The 12501-nt window shown below is 35.5% G+C and overlaps 1 protein-coding gene across 1 annotated transcript; it reads left to right on the top strand.

Annotated features, from left to right (window-relative positions):
* Nucleotides 1-2531: 2531 nt before the first annotated feature.
* LOC104602221 (9-cis-epoxycarotenoid dioxygenase NCED6, chloroplastic-like) lies at nucleotides 2532-4890 on the top strand. The gene has a single exon (XM_010265833.3). It carries the CDS (start codon nucleotides 2952-2954, stop codon nucleotides 4734-4736), a length of 1785 nt encoding a protein of 594 aa, XP_010264135.2. The 5' UTR covers nucleotides 2532-2951; the 3' UTR covers nucleotides 4737-4890.
* Nucleotides 4891-12501: the final 7611 nt, after the last annotated feature.

Raw genomic sequence — 12501 nt, 5'->3', positions numbered from 1 at the left:
ATCGGGTTGGTCGGTTTCATCAATTTGATGAATAAACCTAACTGAAATTAATTATTGTTATTTTTATTATAAAAAATTATTAAAAGTAGTATATAAAATATGAATAATTATTAATTATTTCTAAAGTTGAAAATATAAAAAAATTGTATACTCTTATGTGATTCTATTAGGGTCATTTACTAGAACAAATCTTATAGTTTTACATATTTGCTTAAACCTACTTTGTACTTTTCATTTTATTAAAACACCCCATAGATTTTACAATTTATTTACTTAATCAACCTTTCATTAAGGAGTGCTTCTTTTGCCATTAGGCACATGATTTTTTATTCCAAAAATACCCTTAATACTTTTTTTTGTACAGAAAACATAATGGTTGCATGTATCTTATAAAGGGCAAAAATGGTATTTTTATTTTTATTTTCTTTTGATTAAATTTATTTAAATGAATGTTAGGGTCAACATTGTCATTTTTCACTATCATCTAATGAAAGATTGATTAAATTCATTGCAAATTATAAGTGGTGTTTTAGTAAAATTTTAACTATAGGGTAGATTTTAGTAAATCCATGAAACTATAAGGGGTATTTTAGTAAATGACACTTTCTATTATTTAGCTTTCGCTTAATAAATCCCATGCACCACACGGGTCCCCACTAGTATATATTAAAACAAGGAAGTCTAGAAATTTTCTCCTATTTCTCCTTTTTTTATTTTCTAATCCGTGTCATTTTAAAAAATAAAAACTATCAATTAGAAACTCTACTAGTTTCTCCTAAACTCTACTTTAATAATCTAATATCCTAAACTTTCTCCTAAACAACCTCCCCCATTATCCCCAACTTTCTACTAATTTATCTCTACTTTAATAGAGAGTTTCTCTCCAAAATTATCTCTAATTCTTATTTATCTTCTCCCCCACTTTTTATCTACATCTACCTAAAGAAAGCTTGAATTAAAAAATTTAAGAATTATTTAAATATTATAAAAAATTATATAATAACTTTAAAATATTTATTAGAAAGACAAAAAATAATTATAATGGATATAATAATAATCATATTATTAATAATTATACATTTTTACAAAATTCATCACTAAATTATTTACAAACAATATAAATTATGATTTTCTGGATTATTCAATCTAAATGTTATTTAAATAATAGAAATATAACATTAAAAAAGAAATATCTTTTAAATATTTAAATAACTAAGTATCTTACAAACAGAATATTAAAATTAATATTATAAATCAATTAATAATATATTTTAAATAGTTACTGAATAAATTTCAATTATAGTAAATAGATTAAGATTTTAAATATTTATTTAAATAAATAAATATTTTAAATAATGAAATATTTAACATAACTAGATTTTAAATAGTTAAAATAAAAAAAAATATGTATTAATAGTACTATAATTTTTTGGATTATTAATTCAACAAGTAATTAATATTTTAAAATTTAAATAATAATATTTTTTCAAAAAATAAATATTATTGTAAATAACTAATTTCATTTATACCAATTAATAATTCTAGAAAATAAATTTCAAAAAAATTATTGTTTATTAATTATAATTTTAAAAACTTAATTTTTATTTATTATTTATTTATCCATACTAAAATTAATATTTATTGTATTTCAATAATTATTTATTGTTTTTTATGATAAATATACTTTCAATAATTATGTATAAATCCATTTTTCTTTTGTTATTTAATAGACATTTTCAATAATTATTGGAGTTTAAACTACTGTTGTTTATATTTTAAATTTAACTTGTTGTGTATTTCCGCTATAAATTTTTAATAATTATTGGAGATTAAACTATTTTTCACAGGTCGGTTCAGTTTAGTTGTAGGGTGTTTGGCCAACCAAATCTACCTAGTCAAGTTGGGGGGTTAGTCAATCAGGCTATATTGGTTTGGGTCAATTTTCAATTTGGCCCGTGAATTAAAAAATTTAAACTTAAAAAATTAAATTTAAAAATTAATTTTAAATTAAAAAAATAAAATGACAATATTAAAAAATTAAATTTATAATATGAACTATTTTAGCCAAAAAAATATTGGAATTTTCCCACTTTACTTATTTAAAAAGTAGATTTAAAATATAAAATAGTAATATTAATATTTTGTAATTCCTGCCGTAAAAATGTCACCGGGTATTATATTATAGACACGTGGCCAGTGACATGCAATAATTAGCCACGTAAACTAGGGGTTCAACAGTTTATTTTACACAGTTTGATAAAAAGGATCTACGCCATTAAATATATACAATCAATTGTAGCCGCGTAGACTAGCATGCAGTATAGTTGGAGAGAGAGAATTGGTTTCCAACTTTGCACGTTGATTCAAGAACCAAGAACAGCCACGTAGTGTAAGGCTGGAAGCCTACAGTGAGAGGGTTTGCATTGTTTTTAAACTCATGAGAACAGAGAAGAGCCACGTAGCAGATGAATCTCTTTCTAATGCAAATGGGGGTGTGTAAGTGTAAGCAACCATATGGGCTGGGCGAGAAACAAAAGGATATATATATGCTTGGAAGAAACATAAAACACAAAAGAAGATTTGAGGAGCCATCTGGGTCCCCAGCTGCCTCTGCCCATTCTGTGCTCTATCTGCAACAGAAATAATCCATGAGAAAGGGATCGAGGTGCTTATATGGTCGTAGGTTCTCCTTTGATTTTGCCTTGTAATGGAGGCAATCCATGAAACCATTTACTCACATGGCCTACCCACGTGCATGCCCATGAGCCCATCTCAATAATATATATCCGGTCAATAGCTCAGCCTCAGCCAGTCAGCCTCAGCTCCTTTGTTTACTCTATTGATCCCACCCTTTTCCCATTCTTTTATATAAATATCTGAGTCCCCTTCTTCTCTTCAAACTTCAAACTCACATTTCCGCTTGTTCCTCGTCTCCTCCTTAACTTCCAACCATGCAAGCCTCCGCTCTTTCCTTTCGTAACCCCAGCAGTCTCATATACGAAATTGAATCGAAATTGCAGACACCCATCAAGAAATATAAATTTAAAACCCCAGAAAAATCCAGCCCTTCTTTTACTTGTAAAATTCTCGTTGAACCTTACTGGAGGAAGACGATCATGCCTGCAGTGCGTGAACCTCAGCCTGCTGCTCCACCAAAGCCCGAGAAAAACCCACTACAGAAACTGGCAGCTAATCTGTTGGATAAGGTGGAGAGCGCCATAGTTGATGAATTGGAGAAGAAACAGCCATTGCCGCGAGCAACCGACCCAGCCATTCAGATAGCTGGGAATTTCGCACCAGTGAAGGAGTCCCCAGTTCACCATGAGCTTAAGGTAGTGGGTCGAATCCCTGCAGAGCTCCGTGGTGGGGTTTACCTGCGTAATGGAGCAAACCCAATGTTTGCTCCAACTGGGGGACACCACTTATTTGATGGAGACGGGATGATCCACGCCGTCTCTCTGGACTCTGCTGATAACGCCAGCTACTGTTGCCGCTTCACCCGCACTAGCAGACTTGTGCAGGAAGCTGCTTTGGGCAGGTCTTACTTTCCGAAAGCAATCGGAGAACTACATGGCCACTCGGGCATTGCTCGACTACTTCTCTTCTACGCTCGCTCGGTCGCTGGCATAGTCGACGCGAGCAAAGGCAGTGGAGTGGCCAACGCTGGGCTCGTCTATTTCAACGGCCGCCTCCTCGCCATGTCCGAGGATGACCTCCCTTACCATGTCAAGATCACAGCAAATGGTGATCTCGAAACAGTTGGACGATATGATTTTTCCAGCCAGCTCAGATCACAGATGATAGCTCATCCCAAAGTGGACCCAGTGACAGGGGAGCTTTTCGCTCTGTGCTACGACGTGGTCAAGAAGCCTTATCTCAAGTACTTCAAATTTGACGCTCGCGGTAGAAAGTCACCTGACGTTGCCATCTCTCTCCAACAGCCCACCATGATCCATGACTTCGCCATAACGGAGAATTCCGTAATCATCCCTGATCATCAGGTCGTTTTCAAGCTCTCCGAGATGGTTCGCGGCGGATCCCCGGTAGTCTTCGACCAAAACAAGACTTCTCGATTCGGAATTTTACCGAGATATGACACAGATGCGTCAAGGATTCAATGGGTTGAGGTACCCAACTGTTTCTGCTTCCATTTGTGGAACGCTTGGGAAGAGAACTCCAGCAATGGTGACAGACTGATCAAGGTTATAGGGTCCTGCATGACTCCTCCAGACTCTGTTTTCAACGACCATGATGATGCGCTGCTCAGCGTGCTGTCGGAAATTCAGCTAAACCTGACAACCGGCGAGTCGAGTCGTCGGGAAATTGTGCCGGGGTTGAATTTAGAAGCTGGGCAAGTCAATAAGCAACTGCTCGGCCGGAAGACTCGATACGTCTATCTAGCAATAGCCGAGCCATGGCCGAAATGCTCAGGTTTTGCCAAGGTTGATTTGGAGACTGGACATGTAAGGAAGTTCATGTATGGTGACCAGAGGTTCGGCGGAGAGCCGTGCTTCGTGCCCGGTAGAAGAAGCCATTTGGCCAGTAATGAAGACGATGGGTATGTTATGATTTTCGTTCGGGACGAGAAGTCTGAAACCTCAGAGCTGGTGGTAGTGAATGCTTCCAACATGAAACAGGAAGCCTCTGTCAAAATTCCTTCAAGGGTGCCGTATGGTCTCCACGGTACTTTCGTTAGTTCAGAAGATCTACAGACTCAAGCTTTTGGTTTCAAATGACAAACTGCCATTTGATCTTCTTCTCTTTTTATCCTTTTCCACTTTTGGTTATTTCTCTCTCCTCGAGATATAGTAGAGAGGACGAAATACAACTTAAAACTCTGAAAAGTGTACAGTAATTGAAAGAGATTCCCTGAATCCCTGGTTTGGTTCATTAGTTTGATTCTCTAATAGACTGTTTGATAAAAGCTGAAGTGGCTAAATTGAATGGAGTTTTCAGTTTTGATTTTCTTGTAGAGTGTGAAAGTGATCAACTCATTAGCCCAATAGCATTCCCCATTCAAACCCACTCAGTGAATTATTAATTTATTTAATTATAGACAAACGATTAAGTAATTCAATTAATTCAGCCACTTCAGCCATTATCAAAATGGCCCTGAATTGATCAATTATTTATATAAGAAAAGGTTTCACACACCGAAACACCACGAAGCGCAAGAACTTAAAATGGAACATGAATTGTACAGAACCAACATTTCTGCAAGTCGAAATCGTTCGATAGAAATCAAAGAAAATCAAAGCAAAAGTATATAGAATTTGTAAATGTACGTAAGAAGGCCCCTTTCATGCTAATGCAAGAAAACTACTACTATAGAATTTGCTAATGCAAGAAAACCCATATTGATTTTTTGGTCATGTAGGTCTCTGTTCAGGTGGAAGTAAACAAAAAGGAGAAACTCTTACAGAAATAGACAGTCATACATTTGTCCGTTATTGTCTGTCAACCTCTCCTCTTGGGACTGAATTGACATCGGCGCCTCACAGACTATCTCAGCCGTGTATACGGAAAATATTCCCAATGCACGGTGAGATGTACATATGGGGCGTCAATCGCAACTTCTTGCGTTTTTTGATAATTGTTTTAAATCCCCTTATTATTAACGTCCGTTAATCCATTATTCCATTAACGCCGGTGAATACAAACCTCCGGATATATCCAGTTCTTGACAGTGGACCTCTCGCCTCCGACATCAGCCGCTCTTGTTGCCTTCATTCCTTTCTTGATGATGATGATTTCAACGCCTCCACCGTCCGATCCTCTAGATCAGGCGACGCGGGTGACAACACCAACAGTGATAGAAAAGGGAAAACGGAAAACTACCTTCCACCCCTATCTAACTCCGACGCTAGGTTCACCTGTATGGACGCCGACAGTCGTCTACTCTATAATCTCCGGAGTGTTTATTGACTTCGGCTTTCTGGATTAAGCGTCCGGGAAAAAGCAATATGGGTTCTCCCATATTGCTTTTTTAAATCATAAAAAAGCAATATGGGAGTTTCTGACAATCATAAAAATCTTTCCAGTTTAATTTTAGCAAAATCATTCCCGCTATTTTCAAAAAACTTGACAAAAACCTCTTTTTCGTCAATGACCAAAACGAAAAACGTTAAACCTAAAATACCTATTTTACCCCTATACGAGTTATTGTATACTTATTTTTACTAAAATACCCTTTGCCCTCTCTTATTATCCAGGTTCCTCTCTTATTACACTAGTTTCATCTTTTGCCTAATCTGAAGAGGAGCATGGGTGAGGAACAAACCCTTTGCCCTCTCTTATTATCCAGGTTCCTCTCTTATTACACTAGTTTCATCTTTTTCCTAATCTGAAGAGGAACATGGGTGAGGAACAAACCCTTTGCCCTCTCTTATTATCCAAGTTCCTCTCTTATTACACTAGTTTCATCTTTTGCCTAATCTGAAGAGGAGCATGGGTGAAGAACAAACCCTTTGCCCTCTCTTATTATCCAGGTTCCTCTCTTATTACACTAGTTTCATCTTTTGCCAAATCTGAAGAGGAGCATGGGTGAGGAACAAACCCTTTGCCTGCTGAAGAGTATGAATTGAGGAGGAAAGAACCAGGAAGAGAGGAAACTGGAGAGGAACAACAAACCCAGGAAGAATGATTTCGATCCCACTGGAGAGGAATGACGAACTTAGGAAGAAAGAGGGATTTCGGTCCCATTGGAGAGGAACGACGAAGCTAGAAATCGATTTCTATCACTCCTATCTCAAAAATCGAACTTAAGAAATCAAGGAAACATAGCACAAAATTGAGCTCCTACAAGAAAACGAGAAAATAAGAAAATCGATTTCTATCACTCCTATCTCAAAAAACGAACTTAAGAAATCAAGGAAACAAAGCACAAAATCAAACTCCTACTATAAAACGTAGCACAAAATCAAACTCTTACTAGAAAATATAGCACAAAATCAATTTCTATCACTCCTAGCAAATAAATCGAGCTCAAGATTAAATAAATCGAATTCCTACAAAATATTCCAGTGAATAAACTAGGAAGTGTTCAATGTTAACTGAAAACTCAAAAAATAAACTTATAGTAATTGTCTGATGAAGAGATCGACCAATAGGATGAAGCACGGTCATCGTCCGATGAAGAAATCGACCAATAGGATGATGCACGGTCGTCGTCCGATGAAGAATAGTCATCGAAAAATCCCGGTGAAAAATATTCTGAACACTACAACCACTGCAAGCTAAGCGAAAGGGATAAAGATACAAATGTCGTCCGGTGAAAAAAACGAACTCTAGTGAAGAAATCAACCAACAAGATGAAGTACAATCGTCGTTCGGTGAAGACTCATCGCCGAAAGATGTACGGAATATTCTGAGTACTGTGGCTACTTGCAACTGTTAGGGTTAGGGTTCGAGTACTTTCTCAATAGTACAGGGAGTGTAATAAGTTGCTAGAGTAAGGGCAAAGATGATGTTTTGCAAATAGCTCACATGATGTCTAAGGATAAAAATGTAATTCTATACGTTTTCCGTCTTGGTCATTAACGGAAGGGAGGTTTTTGCTAAAATTAAACTATAGGGGAGGTTTTTATGATTGTTAAAATCTTCAGGGGAGGTTTTTGTATTTTTATCCATTTTAATTTTTTAGCAACGTTTGGGAAAAGCAATATGGGAGAATGAATGGGCTTCGAGTGATACCGGTTGCTGCAACTCGTTCCAACGGCAGAGAACAAAAGCAAAGTTGGATAGCTTGAGATCTCTTAGTAACTCTGACGCCAGAGCCTTGAAGTCTACAATGGTTTCAACGAAGTCTCTTGGTAACTTCAACAAAATCAAGGATTTAGTTGAGATTTGGCAAGAGAGCAAGTCAGCAAAGGCGAGCCAGTGGAAAATGAGTTTAGGATGGACTCCTAAAGAGCAGAGTCCCTTTGCTCTAAGAGTCAATCCCTCTCCTTACCTAGGACTGCATTTTTTCTTTAGATACCCTCAACTTTATTATAGATGACTCAAGTTGTTTCTCCGAAACTTTGTTAAACAACTCAATTTATGGATAGGCTAGTCTCCTTTGTTTATCCATTACACGAGTAGTAGATGCAGCAGCCTCATCAGTTTTAGCAATATCAAATAGTTTCTCGACTATCTCTTTTATTGTGGAATCCCGTGCACGAAGATTCAGAGAACCTAGATGGGAATAGCCTAGAAAACCGCTTTGATTTAGGATTTGTAACTGATATGAAGCTCTGGAGGTACCTCATGCAATTGAGCCTACTAGGTGCCGGGTTAGGAGTTTTGCATGGCCGCCATGCCTGGTTCTCTAGACCGTTGACTCTAGAGAAAGTAAATGGGTCATTGGTTCTCTCTATCCACTTTGGTTTTTCTGTTTCTTACGGTTTCAGAGCTGTTGACTTTTTAGGTAAATGTTTCCAAACCAGCGACGACTTGAAGAAGACAATTGAAATGGATATCAAACAAGACATCTTTATTGAATTAAAAATTTCCATTTTCAGTTTTTGGCTCACTCTCATAATCGGTTTAGTTATTATTTGCGCTCATGGCTCATTTAGGGTTCTAGAGGACCTGTTTCTATTTATACTAATTTCTTGAGAGTTACAGATCATCTTCACCCCTGGGTTGTTGTCGGTGACAACAGTGAAGAAAGGGAGAGGGAGAGGGACTAAGGGTAAAATTGGGTTTTAAAAAAATTATAAAAATTATGCATCACATGGTGTCACATGTGTATAGGTTTTGACAAAATATTAATGGATGCTAACAGTAAGGGTAGTCAATTGTCAGAAACAGTAGGAGTGGTGCAAGACAATACTTAAACAGTAAGGGTATAGTTAGTCAATTCATTAAACCACAAGGGTAGTTTAAGAAATTTACCCTAATAAATATTTAGACAACCGTATCAAAAATTATTTTTAACCTTTTTCAAGGGTAGCTTAGGCCATTAGGGGTATTTTAAAAAATACATGTCAAAAAATTTTCTAATTGCTTACTCAATGTGCTCACTATGTGTACCTATCTGATCTAGACTATCTTGTGATGAAAGTGACGGTTTGTTGATTACATCGATGTCAATTTAGGATGACAATCTTCCCCATCTTGTCGAATACCCAATTTGCCTCACTTGATGGGGTTAGGGCTGGAGATTGCCTTGGTGGTGGGAATGGGGCAAGAACAGAGATTGATATCCAAACAAAGACAGGGATGGGAAATGAATTCCTCACCCCACCCCAACCTGGATTATACATATTAAATATATACATAGACAATATTATTTATATTTCTTATATTGTATATATCAAAATATATTTAAAATATTTTCATATTTATAAAAAAATTCTCATATTTATAAAAAAATTCTCATATTCTAAGTAAATCTATTTCTAAAAAAACTTTTAATATAAAACTTTGGGTATTTTGTCCGCAATAGTCTCTTCGGAAATTAAGAATGGAGGATCAATTTTTTTCCCTAGTAGGTGTCGAGGTTGGGGACAGGGATTTGTTTGAATGTCAGGGCTAGGATTGGGAGTATAGTCCCCACCCCATTGCCATTCCTAATGGCAATTCTCTGGTCCCCATGGGTAACAAATTTCTTTATCCAAATGGGTTGGGTATGGAGATTGTTCTGGCAAGTTGGGTTAAGTATGGAGGTTGTTTTGGGGGGATAGGATGGGGAACAAATGAGATATTCGATTAGTTTTAGGGTCGGATGGATAGGGAATAATTGGGATATCTAAATGAGTCGATAGGGAATAAATGTGATATTCGATCAGTTATGAGGTTAAGTATGGAGGCTGTTTTTTCAAAGAATAAATATGTTTTCATTTTTAACATGTAATTGTTTTATTTTACATATAATTGTAAAATAAACCATATAAATCATTTAAGATATATAAATGAGTTGCTTTTATAATTCTCAATTTTTATTAATTTTAGGGGAAATTAAACCTTAAATTATTCATTCCATTTTTTATAATTATAAATTTTGTTGGGAAAAATTATTTATTTAGTATTTATATATAAATAATAACTTTATTTTTTCAAATAATAAATATGCTTTTATTTCTAACTTATAATTTTTATGTAAACAAAACATGTAAATCATTTAAGGTGGATAAAATAAATTATTTTTATAATTTTTAGTTTTTATTGAATTTTTTGAGAAAAATAGAACTTAAATCATTTATTTCATTTTTATAATTATAATGTTCAATTTTATTAAAATTCAAAAACGATTCCAAAGTAATCAATATATATAGTTTCATCAACTATACACTAATAGACTTCCATATCGATGCATATTGGACCATATCCATTGATATGACATGATATGACCTAATAGGGAGGTGTATTGTGTCAATACGCACAACTTGTGGGATACATACCCAGTCATGGCATATCTTGTATCCATGGCCATGAATATAGAAAAATTGGAGATTCAGATCCTCGATGGGGAACCCACATCTATTCAGATCTATTTTTGTCAGTAGAATTAGAAAAAGGGCAGGATTGGATCGGGATGGAGGACAAATTGTGGTTTCACCAACAATCCGACAATCAATAGATGGTTACTTTTGTCACTTTCTATAGGAAGGCTAGCTCAAACCAGGGCAATCTCGAGCTTCTCACGTATTTGAAGGAAGAGGCCCCTCTTGTAATCAATCCAGCCTTAATGCTGGATAAAATATAGGGTAAATTGCTAAAACCTCCCCTAAAGTTTCTAACTATTTTTAAAACCTCCCCTAAAATTTGTTGCAACTACCTTCCCTAAACTTTCTGACACAATTGCAAGTAGACTCCCTTTGTTAGAATCAACTAGCAAGAGGCACAAAAATGTCCAAAATACGTGAGAGGGAAGAGGCCCCTCTTGTAATCAATTCAGCCTTAATGCTGGATAAAATATAGGGTAAATTGCTGAAAGCTCCCCTAAAGTTTTTGAATTTTTTTAAAACCTCCCCTGAAGTTTGTTCATTGCAATTACCTTCCCTAAACTTTCTAACACAATTGCAAGTAGACTCCCTTTGTTAGAATCAGCTAGCAAGAGGCACAAAAAATGTTCAAAATACCCATGCAATTATTATTGAGTCTGGTTTCTACAAAAACAAATACTGATAATAACAATAAAAAGAAAAGAGAATTTAAAGGTGCAGCTTTACCTTTGAGTGATTAATATGAAGGGAAAATTTGAAAATAAATCAATTTCGGAAGAGAGATTGGAAGGGTTTGAGCTAGCGATTCATATGAAGAAAAAATTTGAAAAATAAACATTTTGGTGAAAAGTAACTACATGGGTATTTTAGACATTTTATACCTCTTTTTAATTTTTTTTAACAAAGAGGATCTACTTGTAATTATGTTACAAAATTCAGGGGAGGTGATTGTAATTATCAAAGTTTAAGAAAGATTTCAGCGATTTACCCTAAAAATATAAAATAATTGAATCCCATACTTTTTAATGGCGTGTAATGCTTGATTCTCAAATTTAAAGCCTTGAAGAATTAGTAATATTGGGACCCTAATTATTTTCTAAGATTCCAAAATCGGTTTTGGGATGAATTTCCAATACGCACGTATTATAGAATCTGTGCTTGCCGAATATCTCAGCCATGTCATAATCTTTGGTAATATTGTCAAGAATTTATTGCCGAACTGCTGAGATTTTGCTAGAATTTTTTTTTGACAAAGTACATTATATAGAACCATAACTCTCTCTCTCGACTTTTCCTTCACTCACATGGCATGCCTTACATGTATCCCACATGCACATCTCAGCGTACATTGGGAATATCTCCTATACTTGTCATTGGAAGATGTATCTAATATACAGTTACGATGTGCTGTGGGGCATTGTAAGCTAGGTAGGCTCTGTGGGGCACTGATGTGAACTAATTAAGACATATCCCAATTTTCACCAACTGGGTCCATCCACCATTATTTTTCTTTATACAAGAGTGAGACCCACTGGCATACCAACAAGAGCCTACATATCCACTGGTTTGATCACGCACTTCCTCAATGGAGACCCACTAGCCGTACTAGTGGATCAGCCTCAGGTGCACCCTTTGTGGAAATAGAAAATTGAGACACCCTAACTAATATACAAGCATAGTTAAGCTGCTTTTGGTTTGATAGAAAATAAGAGAGAAACCCAAATCAAAGGAAAATTCTCAAGAAATTAATTTTGATGCTATGGTCTATTCAGAAGTGGGGTATACCCTCTTTGTAAAAAAAAGGGATGCATTCTAATTACAATTGGTAAAATATCAAAGAACAAAAAGACAAAGGCATATTCTGTGATCCCACCTCCAAAGAGTCCACTACATCATCATCAATGTCTGCTTCATTCATCCAACTAATGAAAATGATAGAAGGGTGACACATATAATTATAGAATTATATACACACAACAGTTTTGCTGATGTGACACTTAGAAGGGTGCCACATAACTATATATGCACATATAATTATGGCAAATACTTTGCACAAAAGATGAGATTTATT

Source organism: Nelumbo nucifera, chromosome 3, assembly GCF_055504915.1.
Source record: "Nelumbo nucifera cultivar China Antique chromosome 3, China Antique-T2T, whole genome shotgun sequence".
Lineage (NCBI taxonomy): Eukaryota > Viridiplantae > Streptophyta > Magnoliopsida > Proteales > Nelumbonaceae > Nelumbo > Nelumbo nucifera.
Note: the sequence above shows the minus strand (reverse complement) of the source record. Positions and strands in the feature narration are given on the sequence as shown.

What these genes read in the sequence shown, in the direction of transcription:
- LOC104602221 (XM_010265833.3), top strand. Translation starts at nt 2,952, where the DNA reads ATGCAAGCCTCCGCTCTTTCCTTTCGTAACCCCAGCAGTCTCATATAC.